The following is a 19,541-nucleotide window of genomic DNA, read 5'->3' as shown; positions in this document are numbered from 1 at the left end:
CTACAGTATGCTAGTCTGGATATAGACATGGAGCTCCATAATACAGAATTCCCATACTGTATGCTGGTCTGGATATAGACATGGAGCTCCATCATACAGAATTCCTATACTGTATGCTTGTCTGGATATAGACATGCAGCTCCATCATACAGAATGCACATAAGCTTGTCTGGATATAGACATGGAGCTCCATCATACAGAATTCCAATACAGTATGCTAGTCTGGATATAGACACAGAGCTCCATCATACAGAATTCCTATACTGTAAGCTGGTCTGGATATAGACATGGAGCTCCATCATACAGAATTCCTATACTGTGTGCTAGTCTGGATATAGACATGCAGCTCCATCATACAGAATTCCCATACTGTATGCTAGCCTGGATATAGACACGGAGCTCCATCATACAGAATGCCCATACTTTATGCTAGTCTGGATATAGACACGGAGCTCCATCATACAGAATTCCTATACTGTATGTTAGTCTGGATATAGACACGGAGCTCCATCATACAGAATTCCCATACTTTATGCTAGTCTGGATATAGACACGGAGCTCCATCATACAGAATGCCAATAAGCTAGTCTGGATATAGACATGGAGCTCCATCATACAGAATTCCCTTACAGTATGCTAGTCTGGATATAGACATGGAGCTCCATCATACATAATTCCTATACTGTATGCTAGTCTGGATATAGACATGGAGCTCCATCATACAGAATTCCCATACTGTATGCTGGTCTGGATATAGACATGGAGCTCCATCATACAGAATTCCTATACTGTATGCTTGTCTGGATATAGACATGCAGCTCCATCATACAGAATGCACATAAGCTTGTCTGGATATAGACATGGAGCTCCATCATACAGAATTCCCATACAGTATGCTAGTCTGGATATAGACATGGAGCTCCATCATACAGAATTCCCATACTGTATGCTGGTCTGGATATAGACATGGAGCTCAATCATACATAATTCCTATACTGTATGCTAGTCTGGATATAGACACGGAGCTCCATCATACAGAATTCCCATACTTTATGCTAGTCTGGATATAGACACGGAGCTCCATCATACAGAATGCCAATAAGCTAGTCTGGATATAGACATGGAGCTCCATCATACAGAATTCCCTTACAGTATGCTAGTCTGGATATAGACATGGAGCTCCATCATACATAATTCCTATACTGTATGCTAGTCTGGATATAGACACGGAGCTCCATCATACAGAATTCCCATACTTTATGCTAGTCTGGATATAGACACGGAGCTCCATCATACAGAATGCCAATAAGCTAGTCTGGATATAGACATGGAGCTCCATCATACAGAATTCCCTTACAGTATGCTAGTCTGGATATAGACATGGAGCTCCATCATACATAATTCCTATACTGTATGCTAGTCTGGATATAGACATGGAGCTCCATCATACAGAATTCCCATACTGTATGCTGGTCTGGATATAGACATGGAGCTCCATCATACAGAATTCCTATACTGTATGCTTGTCTGGATATAGACATGCAGCTCCATCATACAGAATGCACATAAGCTTGTCTGGATATAGACATGGAGCTCCATCATACAGAATTCCCATACAGTATGCTAGTCTGGATATAGACATGGAGCTCCATCATACAGAATTCCCATACTGTATGCTGGTCTGGATATAGACATGGAGCTCAATCATACATAATTCCTATACTGTATGCTGGTCTGGATATAGACATGCAGCTCCATCATACAGAATGCACATAAGCTTGTCTGGATATAGACATGGAGCTCCATCATACAGAATTCCCATACTGTATGCTGGTCTGGATATAGACATGGAGCTCCATCATACAGAATTCCCATACTGTATGCTGGTCTGGATATAGACATGGAGCTCCATCATACAGAATTCCCACACTGTATGCTAGTCTGGATATAGACATGGAGCTCCATCATACAGAATTCCCATACTGTATGCTAGTCTGGATATAGATACGGAGCTCCATCATACAGAATTCCCATACGCTAGTCTGGATATAGACATGCAGCTCCATCTTACAGAATTCCCACACTGTGTGCTATTCTGGATATAGACACGTAGCTCCATCATACAGAATTCCAATAATGTATGCTAGTCTGGATATAGACACGGCGCTCCATCAGACAGAATTCCCATACTGTATGCTAGTCTGGAAATAGACATGCAACTCCATCAGACAGAATTCCCATACTGTATGCTAGTCTGGAAATAGACATGCAACTCCATCAGACAGAATTCCCATACTGTATGCTGGTCTGGATATAGACATGCAGCTCCACCAGACAGAATTCCTATACTGTATACTAGTCTGGATATAGACATGCAGCTCCATCTTACAGAATTCCCATACTGTGTGCTAGTCTGGATATAGACACGTAGCTCCATCATACAGAATTCCCATACTGTATGCTAGTCTGGATATAGACATGCAGCTCCAAAAAGGGCCCAGTGCCAGCCTGGCAGGGCAGTGGGGAGAAGTTAAGCAGTGTGATTGATCTCTAAGTGAAGGGTCCAAGGTACGGACAGCTCGCTGGCTAGACTTGCACGCACACAATCAGGGCCAGACAGGCTGGCTAACACACAGGGCAGACAGCTGTGGGTGTCCAGGCTAGCTAACACAGGGCAGACAGCTGTGGGTGTCCAGGCTAGCTAACACACAGGGCAGACATCTGTGGGTGTCCAGGCAAGCTAACACACAGGGCAGAAAGCTGCGGGTTTCCAGGCTAGCTAACACATAGGGCAGACAGCTGTGGGTGTCCAGGCTAGTTAACCCACAGGGCAGACAGCTGTGGGTGTCCAGGCTAGCTAACACACAGGGCAGACAGCTGTGGGTGTCCAGGCTAGCTAACACACAGGGCAGACAGCTGTGGTGGTTGGAGGAATGCTGCTGAACATGCTGAATCTCTCAATGGAACAAAGGTAGAAGGTTGATTACTTTTAGCTGAGTGACGGTTGAGTTGCAGTGGTGCAGCATTCCTGACCTGATTGTTTCTTTGACTGGAATGAGGAGCAGACATGGAGAGAGCAAACATAGAGAGAAGAAAAGTACCTACAAGTCCCCTGGGAGAGAAGAAGTCTGTGTTTACCTTATACACACCACCCTCTTCAGTTCAGATGGACTGTGTGTGTGTGTGTGTGTGTGTGTGTGTGTGTGTGTGACAGAGAGAGAGAGAGTGTTGAAGCATGAGAATAAGACATAAGGGTACACCTTTGTGTGTGAACATGATTATAAGAGTATGTTGTGGAGTGAAGTGTGCTGTAAATGTGCAAGTCTGATTCCTTTTTGCCTTCACATAAACCAGATAAAAATCTTGCTATAAATTTTCACAGGCCGGCCCCATTGCCTGAAGTTTACATGAGGAAAGCACTAAAGGAAGTCCCTTCCCTTCCATCCCCTAGGGGAAAAAGAACATCTACCTCATCACTGTGAGCCACAGAGCCAGAGAAGCCAAGGGAAGGGTGAAGAGTGTTGACTCACTTGTTAAATCCACTTCAATCAGAGTAGATGAAGGGGAGGAGAAAGGTTAAAGAAGGATTTTTAAGCCTTGAGACATGGATTGTATATGTGTGCCATTCAGAGGCTGAATGGGCAAGACAAACGGGGTATGGTAGTAGGTTCTAGGCGCACCGGTTTGTGTCAAGAACTGCCACGCTGTTGGGTTATTCATGCTCAACAGTTTCCTGTTTGTCTCAAGAATGGTCCACCACCCAAAGGACATCCAGCAACCTTGACACAACTGTGGGAAGCATTGGAGTCATCAGGGGCGGGCATCCCTGTGGAACGCTTTCAACACCTTATAGATTCGATGCCCAGATTAATTGAGGCTGTTCTGAGGACAAAAGGGGGTGCAACTCAATATTAGGAAGGTGTTCTTAATGTTTTGTCCACTCAGTGCATTTGAATATAGGAAAAGTTAGCAAACACAAGATAGTAAATAACCAGCTGCTGTTTACCTGCTCATAGCTAACAGAAGAGCCTTAGCGTTTATGATTCAGATGGTTAGAACAAAGTGGGGTGTTTCATACACAAGTTACTTTTCAAGCTATAAACATTTCCTTTAGTGATAATTTATACATTATGCATTACTATGACAATGAGCAGAGCCCAGTAACTGTAAAAATCAAAGGGCTCTGCAAGAAACCTGCAGCTGGACTGCATCCAATGTAGCCCAGGGTGCTTTCTTTTCTATGTAAAAAAAAATTCACTTCCTACAGTCCATTTAAAGAGGAAAAATCCTCATATTTATGTGATGCCCTGACAGTGTAAAACAAACATCTTTGAATCATATGTTCGGAGTTAATAAAAAAAATGAAACTCATTGTTAAGGTTGAAACACAAAGAGAGAGCGAGGTTCCGTTCCTGTGAATTCCATGGTAGAGCTTGTCCTCTACGGCTCAACAATGTTTCCATCAGATAGGCTATGAACTGATTGGTTGGTGCTCTTTTCTGGAACTAGGGGAGCATGTGTTGAATGTCAAGCTTGCACTTGTGTTCTTTAATTCATAGGTCAACTTATATGTCAACTTTTTTTTATTTTTTAAATCACAGGTGCATTCATGTTGCCTACATGGTTTTTGTCATAGTCCGTGTAGGTAGAGTTGCCACAGGTGGGAGGATTGGTGATATTCTCTACAATTTGTCAAATAAATGTGCTGGCCTAATTCACAATGTGTAAGTGGAAATGTCTATGACATGTCGGCTAAAGTACTGCTGTTGACATAAGAGCCGTCACATGTTGAGAAGGTTCAAGTAAATGCAGTCCTTTCATTCAACGATCAACTAACAGTTGAGAAGCGCTACTCAGAGTCCAGTGCAAAGACAGGCATGTCCTCCAGAACCCATACAATGACAGACAGGTCCTTGATGCTGAAAACCAGCAGCACCGGGAGCTTTACTCATTTAAAACTAATAATAGATTTCACTTTCGGTTTACATACTTTAAAACCTGGTGAATATGTAAAGTTGCACATGCACGTCTTAATAAATCCACTAGTAAAACACGTTTGTTTCGTATGTCAGATTTCAACGTCACCAACATCTTGTAAACTATCCTGTAATCCTGCATAATACCGAGTAAACGGTGCGTTAGCAGTAGTTAGTGACCTTGTATCTGTGTGACTTTATACTTCTGACGACTTGTACCATGTGATCCTATCACTGCTACTACTGATACAATCCTCTTGTGAAACACAAGTGTATCACTTTCCTGAACATTGATACACTTGGCATAAAAGGGCACAGCAGATTCACAGATTTACATAATTCATCATTCATCCATATTCACCATGACATAAAAACAAATATATTTCCACATACTCTATACATATGCATCAAGTAATGATAAGTGAAGTTGCAGATGTCTGCCTGCCTGCCTGCGTTGGTGGATGATAGAGCTGGTATTTCAGCACATATGGCAGTACCATTCAAAGAGCTATGACAACCATCATGCTTATAGCTCTGTAAATGGCGCTGCAATCTGTACCACACTGCATCTGGGCGTCTTCTGGCAGGCAAAAGTCAGTCAAGCAAAGCAAGAAAAGGTTAAGTAATCCAGTTATCATGATCTGTCAAGTATCACACTGCTGTTGTCTGAAAGTACTCCTGTCAAGTCTGGATGCAGCAAATTAACACAGAGAATACGACATGATGGGAAAGGTATTATAAGCCAGTAGCCAGCGTCTGTTTGCATTTAATTAGAGTTGGGATGTTCAACAGTTGTGCTTTTGAAACAGGAATACAGTCTTCATCTCTTAATGAATTCAACCATCTGTGCCTCCCCCCTTTCCGCTCACACATTACACGTTTCCTTCATTTCTGAAACAAATGTCTATCTCCCCTTGGGAACAGACAGCTTGACGACACAACTGGTGAGCTCACTGTGTAGAGGATCTCTGTAATTAACCCACTCTGTACTGCCAATCTGTCTTTGGAAGAAGAGGAAGAAGAAACCAGTGAATGAGAGAACAGCTGAGTGGTGGGTAGAAAAAGTCTCTAGATACTCTGTGGTCTGTCCCTCCCGGTTGTACTTTAAAAAAAGTCACAAACGCGTGTGTGATGTCTTTGGTTAAATTGTTAAGAAAGCTCTCAAGAAAGTTGTGGAAGTCACTTGACCAATTGTGTCACGCCCTGACCATAGAGAGCTGTTTATTCTCTATGTTGGTTGGGTCGGGGTGTGATTTAGGGTGGGTTATCTAGGGGAATTGTATTTCTATGGTGGCCTGATATGGTTCCCAATCAGAGGCAGCTGTTTATCGTTGTCTCTGATTGGGGATCATATTTAGGTAGCCATTTTCCCATTGTGCTTTGTGGGATCTTGTCTAGATATAGTTGCCAGTGAGCATTTTTATTAGCTTCACGTTTCGGTTGTTTGTTTTGTTGTTTTGTTGTTTGGAAACATGCCACGCTGCATCTTGGTCTACTCCTTATGACGAACGTGACAATATGGGACAACACATAGAGTCTATCCTTGAGGGTCCCAGTGTCTTATAGAACATGTCTATTGTTTTCAGATAGCCTATACATTGTGCATTATACTGTCATAAAGCCTCCTTCACTCACGCCGCCAAACTTACCCTAGTAAAACTGACTATCCTACCGATCCTCGACTTCGGCGATGTCATCTACAAAATAGCTTCCAATACTCTACTCAGCAAACTAGATGTAGTTTATCACAGTGCCATCCGTTTAGCTACTAAATCACCTTTTACCACCCACCACTGCGACCTGTATGCTCTAGTCGGCTGGCCCTCGCTACATATTCGTCGCCAGACCCACTGGCTCCAGGTCATCTACAAGTCCATGCTAGGTAAAGCTCTGCCTTATCTCAGTTCACTGGTCACGATGGCAACACCCACCCGTAGCACGCGCTCCAGCAGGTGTATCTCACTGATCATCCCTGAAGCCAACACCTAATTTGGCCGCCTTTCTTTCCAGTTCTCTGCTGCCTGTGACTGGAACAAATTGCAAAAATCGCTGAAGTTGGAGACATTTATTTCCCTCACGAACTTTAAACATCTGCTATCTGAGCAGCTAACCGATCGCTGCAGCTGTACATTGTCCATCTGTAAATAGCCCACCCAATTTACCTACCTCATCCCCATACTGTTTTTATTTTATTTACTTTTGCACGGTGCGTCAACACCGTGCACTTTTTGGATGGCGTTTCAAAGAACAATTTGTGTTCAATGAAGAAAAGGGCAGGAATGTAACAGTTCAATGGAAACTATGTTTGCCCACGGTAAAGCTGCTGTCAACATCCAGACTCCACTTCCAACCTGAAGAAACAGGGATGACTATTGGCAGGTGTGGCGCGTTAGCTTGCTTAGCTAGCTAGTCTCTGGAGACAGACAGGTTGTCTTCACAATGTTACCAATGTTCCAGCATAGGTCAGAGATTTCAGAGAGCACTAGCTAGCTAGTTAGTCAGATTTCTAGCTAGCTAGCCAAGGTCACCTTGGAGGGGAAGTCAGCTGCTTTGACTTGTGCGAGACTGAGAGGATGTCATACCTACGATGTGACTGCTGCCAAGTTAAGTGAAATACATGCAGACTTTAAAATTCAACACAAAGTGAGGGCCACAGTGACAGATAATTGAAGGATCTTTGTAAAGGCATTCCGGGAGTTCAGTGGAAATGAAGAGGAGTAAGATGAGACGGATGATGGAGTGAGGTTTGATGTGGGTGCGATTCTTGAACTTTTTTTCTCCCTCCACATCAACGTTGTGATGCACACACCCTCAACCTCATCTCCACCAATGAGGTGGACAAAGCTGAATCCCAAGGTCCGTCACGAAAATTGTACAGAAGTGCAATGTCAAAATGTTCCAGCATTTGGAGCAAAGCATACAGGTCCACATTAGCTTCAGAGGCAACAGAGGACATTGCAAGCAAGAAAGTAACTGAGCCATGTGTGACAAGATGGAGCTCAGAGTACCGTGCCATCTCCAAACTCATAGCCCTCACAGATGACCAGCTGGGGCAAATCTGTGAAGACCTAGGTGTGAGCAGCAAACTACATCCTTGTGAGATTGCTTTTCTCAAGAAGTATAGTACAGTCCTACAGCCACTCACGTTCTCTATTGATCTTCTTCAGGGAGAGGAAGTGTTTTCTTGGCTTTCCCCAACAATCATAAACTTGAAGTCTAACATTCAGAGAAAATACTGTACCTCTTACAACATTCTATGCACACATCCTCACTGCAGTCATTGAGGCTATAGATCGCCGGTTTGGACCTATGCTAAGTGAATCAAAAATGGCAACTGCTACCGTGCCAAAGTTTTCACTGTTTTGTCTCAACCATGGAAAGAGAGAGGAGATACGGAGCACATTAGTTCAAGAAACAGCTTCTATGGAGAACACACACTCCGAAGAGGTGGTGAGGGAGCACAGACCGAGTCTGATGAGTCAAGACACTTTTTTTTGCGTTCGGAGGTGCAACAACAAGGGCCTAGGCATTGCAGAGGATGAGGTGAGGAAGTACTTTGAAGACAAAGACAAGTCTTTTGACTCCTTGAAATCGTTCCCCATAGTCCAGAACTTGTTTCTGAAGTACAAGACTACACTGCCCTCCAGTGCCCCAGTTGAGCACCTTTTCAGCTATGGTGGAAACCTGTTTACCCCTCAGCAAAACAGGATGTCTGATGCTCATCTAGAGGATTTCCTCTTGCTGTGATACAACAGCAATCATCCGAGTGGGCTAGCTTCAGAACAAGTCTACTGCAATGTCATGTCGGATATGTTGGTAGATTGCGTCTAGCTGCACTTTTTTTGCTTAAAATGAAAAACTACCTGGTGGGCTAAATGTGTGATTACACTGTGCATGTTGTAAAAAAAACATTGTCCTCATATTTCTATTTCTCATTTTTGTCATTTAGCAGACGCTCTCATCCAGAGCAACCTACAGTAGTGAGTGCATACATTTTCATACTTTTTTGTACTGTCCGATGGGATACGTGTTCAGCAACCATCCATGTTGCTGTGTTACTTAAGCCCTTACTTATACCTGGTTTTAACATGTATCCTTTGTTCTGCACAATGTGTTTGTGCCCACAATTTTAGACAGGTGTATATGATTCAAAAACACATTGTGGTGTGACTGTGATCAGATTTGATAGGTGTAAATGGACAAAGGATGAAGGACGCATGGTAGAGGCAGGTATACAGGGCTTAAATACATTTTTGTCACAATGTTTTGTGATGTGTTCTAATGTGGCTCTGCTTAGTTGCTCAAACATCCTGCAATAAATGTTGTTAAATTGGTAATAATATTTTTTTTCTCCTAATGTGTTTTATGGGTGAAGTAATCCAAAAGTAACTGAAAGTAATCCGATTACGTTACTATTTAAGGTAATCCAAAATGTAATTAGTAGCCAAACCCACTGGCTCCAGGTCATCTATAGGTCTTTGCTAGGTAAAGCCCCGCCTTATCTCAGCTCACTGGTCACCATAGCAGCACCCAGCCATAGCGCACGCTCCAGCAGGAATATTTCACTGGTCATCCCCAAAGCCAACTCTTCCTTTGGCCGCCTTTCCTTCTCTGCTGCCAATGACTGGAACGAATTGCAAAAATCACTGAAGCTGGAGTCTTATATTTCCCTCACTAACGTTAAGCATCAGTTGTCAGAGCAGCTTACCGATCATTGCACCAGTATACAGCCCATGTGTAAATAGCCAACCCAACTACCTCATCCCCATATTGTTATTTATTTTTTTGCTCCTTTGCACCCCAGTATCTCTACTTGCATATTCATCTACGGCACATCTGTCACTCCAGTGTTTAATTGCTGAATTATAATTATTTTGCCACTATGGCCTACCCGCCCTAATATTACTACATTTGCACACACTGTATATAGATTTTTCTATTGTGTAATTGACAGTACGTTTGTTTATCCCATGTGTAACTCTGTCTTGTTTGTGTCGCACTGCTTTCCTTTACCTTGGCCAGGTCGCAGTTGAAATGAGAACTTGTTCTCAACTGACCTTCCTGGTTAAATAAAGGTGTTCTCAACTGACCTTCCTGGTTAAATAAAGGTGTTCTCAACTGACCTTCCTGGTTAAATAAAGGTGAAATAAAATAATACAAAATAAAAAAGGTATACTACTGGGGGCAGAATGTACCCTAGTGGTTAGAGTGTTGGGCCAGTAACCGAAAGGTTGCTGGATCGAATCCCTGAGTCGTTCTGCCCCTGAACAAAGCAATTAACCCACTGTTCCCCAGTAGGCTGTCATAGTAAATAAGAATTTGTTCTTAACTGACTTGCCTAGATAAATACCATTTACAATTTTAGACAGGTAACTGTAACGGATTACATTTAAAAAAGTAACCTACCCAACCCTTGTTATCTATACAATACAAGAACAATTGCCCGTACAATGGAATAACTATGGAATATCTGATCTCCTCTTTGTTGACGTATGTCTGTTATAGCGTGTGCTATTCAAGGCTGGTGTTCTGTCTTTCTGGAGATCTGTTTCTTAAATGATAGTGAGAAACACAGTATTGTGCACCACCGTTCTGTGAGTAGACTTTAATTATCGCAATCATCTCTTATTCTGAGACTGTAAGGACTGCCGTTGAATTAGCCAGTGATATAATTCGTGTCTTGGCTGTTCATAACATTATTTTGAATTGTGTTTCTTTGTGTCATTCCAGAAGCAGAAATCGTTTAAGCTTCTAGACAATAATACATTTAGATTTGACTCATCTTTATCCAGAGCAACTTGCAGTTAGTGCATTCATCTTAAGAAAGCTAGGTGGGACAACCACATACAGTATCTCACCAAGCTTTAACTCTACATTACAGCAGGGCTCTTCTCTTCCAGCAACCTGCACCGGAAGTACTGCATGCAAAAATAAACATGTTTTATTGTAACAAACACCAGATATGTGCAGTGAAATGTTTTGTTTTACAGGGTCAGCCATAGTAGTATGGCATCCCTGGAGTAAATTACAGTATGGTTAAGTGCCTTGCTCAAGGGTACATCAACAGATATTTCACATTGTCGGCTTGGGGATACTGGTCCACCACTCTAACCACAAGGCTCCCTGCCACCCTGAGCCTAATTCACAATAAACATCACGTGTAAACATAAACAGTAAAAGTGATGCCCTGAATGCATAATACTGTATCTTGCAGTGAGGGACTCCATTGATATAGAGTTTATATTACAATCTAATCAAGCATCTGTGTATTAAGGAGCAGATAGCTCCCATTGGATTATACTGTATCAGGGGCCAGAATCAGATTAACAACAAGTGGTCAGTGGTCAGGCCTATTCAGCTGCTCAACAGGCTCAACGGGTAATCTGGCTGACTGGCTGGTAATTAAAAACTGTCAAGATATGGAGAGGTGGGCACGCAAGCACACACAGAACAGATGCCAGACACATGATCAACATTCTTCTTGAAATACAGATAATGATAATGCAATTGTGCAATTGGACATAAAAACATGCAATTGACCATTAAATCGATGCACATCATATTTTAATCATTTAGCTGACACTCTTTTCCAGAACGACTTACATGCAGACTATTCAACTAGTTGGCTCAGGATTCAAACCAGAAATTTTTCAGTTACTGGCCCAACACTCTTAACCGCTATGCTAATGGCCCACTAAATCACACATCATAAGGGCCCTATGTTTTGCACAATCATGTGACAGAGAACAATTTTATCCTGTATTTTAAGCCTTAACCAGAAATGAGAAATACACAAAATAAAAGGCATTGTCTGAGGATGGTGCTGGACCATCTGACATAAAAAGAAAAGGGGGCAGTTTGATGAAAAACTTTTCAATTAATGTTCAGATCCAGGCATGTCACATGATTGTCCAAAATACAGGCCCCTACAAGTCATGCATGCAATCTGAACTAGCATGTAAGATAGACAGCGGACATAGAACAGGTTGAGGGGGGGTTCTGTGAAATAGACTCACTTCAGACAGCGGACATAGAACAGGTGGGGGTTCTGTGAAATAGACTCACTTCAGACAGTGGGACATAGAACAGGTTGAGGGGGGGTTCTGTGAAATAGACTCACTTCAGACAGTGGGACACAGAACAGGTTGAGGGGGGGGGGGGTTCTGTGAAATAGACTCACTTCAGACAGCGGACATAGAACAGGTGGGGGGGGGGGGGTTCTGTGAAATAGACTCACTTCAGACAGCGGACATAGAACAGGTGGGGGGGGTTCTGTGAAATAGACTCACTTCAGACAGCGGACATAGAACAGGTTGAGGGGGGGGTTCTGTGAAATAGACTCACTTCAGACAGCGGACATAGAACAGGTGGGGGTTCTGTGAAATAGACTCACTTCAGACAGTGGGACACAGAAGAGGTTGAGGGGGTGAGGTTTGTGTGAAATAGACTCACTTCAGACAGTGGGACACAGAACAGGTTGAGGGGGTGAGGTTTGTGTGAAATAGACTCACTTCAGACAGTGGGACACAGAACAGGTTGAGGGGGTGAGGTTTGTGTGAAATAGACTCACTTCAGACAGCGGACATAGAACAGGTGGGGGGGAGGTTCTGTGAAATAGACTCACTTCAGACAGTGGGACACAGAACAGGTTGAGGGGGTGAGGTTTTTGTGAAATAGACTCACTTCAGACAGTGGGACACAGAACAGGTTGAGGGGGTGAGGTTTGTGTGAAATAGACTCACTTCAGACAGTGGGACACAGAACAGGTTGAGGGGGTGAGGTTTGTGTGAAATAGACTCACTTGAGAGGTTGTCAAGCAGCACTAGACAGGAACAGGCCTAGTGTTGCAGAACCAGAGCAGGAGTTTGGAGAGAGAGGAGCAGCCACTGGAGGAGAAGGGGGAGGGGGAGGCAGAGAAGGAGGGGGAAGGAAGAGGCAGCACAGGGTAGCAGGAGCAGAAGTCCAGACAGAGGAAGAGAGAGCAGAGGGAGGGAAGGAAAATAACATAAAAGGAAGAAGAAGGAAAAGGCAGAGGAGAAGAGGTGAGAGGGAGAGAGAAAGAGAGCGGGGAAAAATCTGGTTAATCAACACCCAAGTGACTCATTCAGCAGTAACTAACCCACAGCTAGCGTACATGCAGCCAGGTCCTGTATGAGGCAGCTCTCCTCTAATTAGGAAGACCTTTCGTCAGAGCATTAATCATGTTGGTTTCATTACGGTGCTTTATTCAAGCAGTTAGATTAATTAAAAAACAAACAGAGAAAATGCAATGCACCATCATTAAAGTGAATGAAAGGAGAGGTTGAAAAAGTATGTATATAAAAATATGTACAGTAGCTAATAACATAGAAGAAGCTTTGAGAGGACGTGACAACAAAACAGAGATAACAGGGACCATGAAATCAGTCAGACTGGCTCAGTCTTTATTTCTGGGCTAAAGTCAACATCCATTCCGCGTTGATTCAACGTCATTTCTTGTCTTTACCCAACAGTGAGAGTTGGTTGTTGTTGTTGACAGAGGAGGGTGTATTGAATTGCTCTAGAGGTCTAAGGAATAGAGTGAGCCTGACCACTTTCTATAGCAGCCGTCCCCACTCAATAACATGTTACTGAGTTCCCAGACAAACCTACAGTACATACATTGATTGATGTTCCTCAATCATGATATGGTAATTAAAGAAGGTCCTCGGACAAAATTATATAGCTATTGATTGATGTTATGGTAAGGAGGAAAAGGGTTATTAAAACAGAAATATAGCACAAATCACACTGAGAAATCAAGACGCTCTATACATTGCATTTAGCCCATAAATACATTTACAAGATCTGAAAACATGTAGTTCAGTTTGTGATCACATTGTAATAATTAAGCAATAGGCCATGAGAACCCACTGATTATTGTGAACAACACACGGGTAAGGGCTGCTCTTATGCACAATGCGGTTTTGGTGCCAGGTGACAATGTCATACTCCTGTCAATATATTTACCACTGCTTTGGCAACTTCCTGTTTCTTTGTGTTTATCTTCTGCCAGCAGACAAAACAACCCAGACTCCCCACGCTGTCCAGACATTGTCTGGTCCAGACCTGACACATACACACATATGTGTGGCATTGTTTCAAAGCCATTCTACCAGAACCAAACATCCAGGTCCAGACTGAGTGAGTACAGGAAGTCTATTACAGATAGCATACAGTGTGCTGCTCAGTGTTGTACATGCTGCCTGATGGAGCCGGTAAGCAATCTGTGAAAATGAGGTCAAATACCCCGGAGGGACACACTGCATCTGGTGAAGACTGCTAACCCAGAGATACTCCATAATATATCCAGTACACCGTAGCCTATAAGACGGGGACCACAGTAGAGCAAATATCTGTTTAGAATATGTCTATGTTATTTGATAGCTCTGTATTCATAATGAGGGATGGAGTCCAAGGGCATTTGATCATCCTGAACTGAGAGGGTTTCAAATGTGCCCAGTTGGTGCCCACCACAGTGAAACTCATCTGCAATGCCATGCCAGCCGGTGCTCACAAGCAGCCCCCGCGTCTGTGAGACTGTACATGTTTTCTTTGCATCGCTACACACTCCCCTGACAGAATAATGCTAAGCTCAGGGGTGAGCTGTCATCGCTGTGGCAGTGTCGACTGGGAGAAAACCAAATGTAGGACTAGGTTTTGCTGGCTCTGCTCTCTGTTATTTCTCTATATACACTATATATACAGGGGTGGCAGGTAGCCTAGTGGTTAGAGCGTTGGGCCAGTAACCAAAAGGTTGCTAGATCGAATCCCCAAGATGACAAGCTAAAAATATGTCGTTCTACCCCTGAACAAGGCAGTTAACCCACTGTTCCTAGGCCGTCATTGTAAATAAGAATTTGTTCTTAACTGACTTGCATAGGTAAAAATAAATATGAAAGTGTGTGGACACACCTTCAAATGAGTGGATTTGGCTATTTCAGCCACCCCCATTGCTGACAGGGGTGTAAAATTGAGCACACGGCCATGCGATCTCCATAGACAAACATTGGCAGTAGAATGGCCTTACTGAAGAACTCAGCAACTTTCAATGTGGAACCATCATTGGGTCCCACCTTTCCAACAAGTCAGTTTGTCAAATTTCTGCCCTGCTCCGGTCTTTCTGCTTTCTGCTGCTCCGGTCAACTGTAAGTGATGTTATTGTGAAGTGGACACATCTAGGGGCAACAACGGCTTAGCCACAAAGTGGTAGGCCACACAAGCTCACATAACAGGTCAGCTGAAGCGTGTAATAAATCATCTGTCATCGGTTGCAACACTCACTACTTCCAAACTGCCTCTGGAAGCGATGTCAGCAAAATAACTGTTTGTCCGGAGATTCATGAAATGGGATTCAATGGATTCAATTCACAGTGAGGTCACAATTCCAAGTGTCGGCTGGAGTGGTGTAAAGCTCGCCGCCATTGGACTCTGGAGCAGAGGAAACGCGCTCTCTGGAGTAATGAATCACACTTCACTATATGGCAGTTCGATGGACAATGAATGCTACCTGCCCGAATGCATAGTGCCAACTGTTAAGTTTGGTGGAGGAGGAATAATGGTCTGGGGCTGTTTTTCCATGGTTCGGGCTAGGCCCCTTATTGCTACAACATATAATGACATTCTCGTGGATTCTGTGCTTCCAACATTGTGGCAACAGTTTGGGGAAGAACATTTCCTATTTCAGCATGACAATGCTCCTTTACACAAAGCAAGTTCCGTACAGAAATGTTTTTTCAAGATCGGTGTGGATGAACTTGACTGGCCTGCACAGAGCCCTGACCTTAACCCCATTGAACACCTTTGGGCTGAATTGGAACGCTGACTACGAGCCAGGCCCAATCGCCCAACTTCTGTGCCTGACCTCACTAATGCTCTTGTTGTTGAATGGAAGCAAGTCCGCGCAAAAATGTTCCAAAATCTAGTGGAAAGCCTTCCCAGAAGATTGGAGGCTGTTATAGCAGCAAAGGGGGGACCAACTCCATATTAATGCCTATGATTTTGGAGTGAGATGTTTGATGAGCAGCTGTCCATATACTGTTGTATAATCCCTATTAACACTGGAGCTGATGCAGAACACTGCTGTTGGTTCATGATACTGCCATGTGGTTTATCTCCCCTACACACACATTGGCCAAGGATTAGTTTATACAACAATCACGCAATAACAGCTCTTCTACTCACGCATAAAAAAAGGAGAAGGTCAAAGAGGAGGCATTCTTGTTCAAGGTAAGACACCTTGTGGAAGAGTAGACTGAATAATGCATCACAACCGTTCCACATCTGAAAAACAGCAACCCCTTCAGTTTTATATATTCATAATAAATGATGATGTAACTAGGTCTTTAGAGCTGTTTATCTATAGCGGAATGCTCTTTCCACCTAGTCCTTCAAATACTATTCAATATTTCTAGTGAAACTTTGAAGCATATGTAGGGGTCAACACTGAGGGGCAAGAGCAAGTGACAGTATGTCAGCATGTCTTTGAAAAATACATTTTTTTAAAGTGTGGAAAAAGGTCAAATGTTCCTCTCTCAGAGCTGTCCCTGTGATGAACATCTAATATGTTTACATAACCACAAAATCCCTCCGACAACTCTCTTTAGAAGTGGATGTTGTAATATAGTAACAGGGAAAATTGTTAGTAGCAAAACGTCATAAAATAATTGAGCTTTAACTTAAAATATAAATCAGAATAAATGTAATTTATGGCACACAGAAGGGAGCCAGGGAGTGCGAACCAACACAAACAGTGGCTTCTAGCGCCTCAGACATAACGACCGTCTGAGCTGGACTTTCTCTCTACGCTCACTTAACATGGCTTAGAAATATGGCTCCTGGGAGAAAAACACAACTAGACCTACAACAAATAGACCTAACACCACTAGACCTACAACCGCTAGACCACTAGACCTACAACCACTAGACCTAACACCACTATACTTACAACCACTAGACCTACTAACCACTAGACCTACTAACCACTAGACCTACTAACCACTAGACCTTCAACCACTAGACCTACAACCACTAGACCCACAACCACTAGACCCACAACCACTAGACCTACTAACCACTAGACCCACAACCACTAGACCCACAACCACTAGACCCACAACCACTAGACCCACAACCACTAGACCCACAAGGTGATGAGGTAGTACATTAAAGGCTTAGTAAATTCTGGAGAAATTGTTCTGAATGTTATTAGTTGTTTTTGGGAAGTATAAAATGGCCAATATATTAACTTCAACAGTCTGATTGTATCAACGGCTTCAGTGTTCTACATTTGGCCATTTAAACCATAACAGGCTATTATGCTTCAACAAGCTTTTGGTGCGGCAGGTAGCCAAGTGGTTAGAGCATTGGACTTGTAACCGAAAGGCTGCCAGATCAAATCCCAGAGCTGACAAAGTAAAAATCTGTCATTCTAACCCTGAACAAGGTAGTTAACCCACTGTTCCTATGCTGTCATTGAAAATAAGAATTTGTTCTTAACTGACCTGCCGAGTTAATGGGGTAAAAAAATAAAAGCTTTCACATACATTGTACGTGATCAGATTGCAGACGTCAGCATTTATTCTGGACAGTTGTTTTCTTGCAATGTATACAAAGAATTGTATAATATGATTTAATGGCCTGAAATTCAATATGTTTGTAATGATGCTGTAGATTTAAGATTAACTTAAGGGGTCAACTGAATAGCCGTGTGGGTGGGTGGCAATTTCATCTGCTTTTACTCAGGAGTCAAAAAGGCATACGCGTGACTCCAGTACTCAGAAGGTCAAGGCTTCACATCCCTGCATATCCTTATTTGTTTACATACAACTGACTGGAACTGCAGCAGGCGTAACCATAGAAATAGAATGAAGGGAAGCTGTGTGATCATGTGGATCGTGTGGTTAGAGTTAGATGAGGTTGGAGCATGCCAAGAGAGAAATAACTACTAGGAGGCCAAATGTGCCCCATTCATTCATGTGGTAGATAAGAATCTGACCATTGCATCTGGGTACATGTCAGCTCCTGTGAGCATCACACCGACCAGTATTTAACTCCATGTGTCCCAGAGGAGAGAAAGTACTGATTCTTGAACAGGTCGGGAAAAATGTGACCAACTTCAGGCATTTATTGCTGTTAAATATTAGATTTGAAATGTACTCTGCATAATTACCCCAACAGACAGAAGGTAAAAGTATCTGAGTTAATGTCTTCATTTTTAATTTCCTTTAGTTTATTCCCATTTCAACTCACCACTTAGTGATGTAATCTATTGGCTGGTTTCTTTTTCTACCTCTGAACTTTTGTCCATTATGGACTTTGTGGTGCTCTCATGCTGTTCTTTCCCATTTTACTGCAGAGGTAATCATCTAGAACCAAAGATCAAACTTGATCAACAATATGACCTTTCTCCCCATTCACTGTGGTAATTAGTGTTATTAAAGAAGCTGTGGTGGCCAGCAGCAAATTACACCAATTAGAGTAACTTGTGCACAACGTTCAGTTTTCCTACAGTATCTCTACCTGGCATCCTTCCCAGTACACCTATATAGCCTGGTCTTGTCCCCTAGACAGCATTTGATCACTCACAAGCACGACGTTGACATTATTACCCATCTGGGTTAAAAACTGTCTCGGTAAAGGTGGAGTTTGGGGTGTGATCAGGAATCAGCTGCTCCTAGCAGGGGTAATAATATACTTTTACGGTGCAATGTATCTACACCTGGCTGCCGAGATGGATCAATGCATCCTTCACTCTAGCCACATATTGATATAGTCTGTTTAACTGGGAGCAGGGCCCCACTGAGTGAAGAATGAAGACAGAAGGAGATTGTTAGTAGGGCCTGTATTTTAAATCACACTCTGCTGTGTTCAGTAATCACTGATCATGACATTTTACATGGGTTCCTTCCACAACTAATTCTCTCAGGTCTATAGTGTGGTTGCCTCTCAACAGGGGCTGGGGCCCGCCGCCTTGCGCCTCTCCACAGCTGCTCCGACCAACAGACATCCCAGCATACTTCACTTCTCTGTTTATCAGCCCGATTAACATGCTGACAGCTCCACCATTTGGAAACTGTTCGGGGGATTTATGTTCTCCCAGAGTTTCCAAGTGCCGCAGCAGAAAACAACGATTTTTTGCAGGGACATTGTGGAGAGTCTTTCATGGTCATTTATACTTTTCAATCTGGATATATTCTCAACATGTTCTGTTTACAGCGCAGACTCCCAGGGCGGAGGAGAACATTGCTAAACTACAAACGTATATGCTTTCAATTAAGGATTGTTAGCACAATCGGTCTCTCAACCCTTAGACGTGACCCCCAAGTTCTTAAAATCTATTTAGTATTATAAAACATTAACCACTTAACTTAGAAATTCAATATATACTTGAATGTACCCACACCTGAGTTTTGTGAAATAACTTCATACAAAAACACAATCTTACACACTTGACTAAATATAAGTCACATATTTATGTTTTCTTATGTGTTCATGTTCAGCCCTTTTGCCAGTTCAAAGAGTCAAGTGTCACAGGGCCCAGTCCTA

The 19,541-nt window shown here is 42.9% G+C and overlaps 1 protein-coding gene across 5 annotated transcripts in view; it reads right to left on the bottom strand.

The window, feature by feature from the left end:
• htr4 (5-hydroxytryptamine receptor 4) overlaps positions 1 to 19,541 on the bottom strand; it is a 93,946-nt gene that overhangs the window by 9,188 nt on the left and 65,217 nt on the right. For 2 of the 5 annotated variants that reach the window (XM_036970202.2, XM_090219421.1), the window contains one exon: positions 12,778 to 12,862. The exons of the other annotated variants lie outside the window; for them this stretch is intronic. In XM_036970202.2, coding sequence (XP_036826097.1) covers positions 12,799 to 12,862 — 64 coding nt within the window. In that variant the 3' untranslated portion in view covers positions 12,778 to 12,798. The remainder of the gene's footprint in view (positions 1 to 12,777; positions 12,863 to 19,541) is intronic. 5 annotated transcript variants of the gene reach the window in all.

The sequence above is a fragment of the Oncorhynchus mykiss genome, chromosome 25 (genome assembly GCF_057628025.1).
Source record: "Oncorhynchus mykiss isolate SJ-2025 chromosome 25, ASM5762802v1, whole genome shotgun sequence".
NCBI classification, from domain to species: Eukaryota; Metazoa; Chordata; class Actinopteri; order Salmoniformes; family Salmonidae; genus Oncorhynchus; species Oncorhynchus mykiss.
The sequence above is the reverse complement of the archived record's forward strand: the minus strand, read 5'-3'. Positions and strand labels throughout refer to the sequence as shown.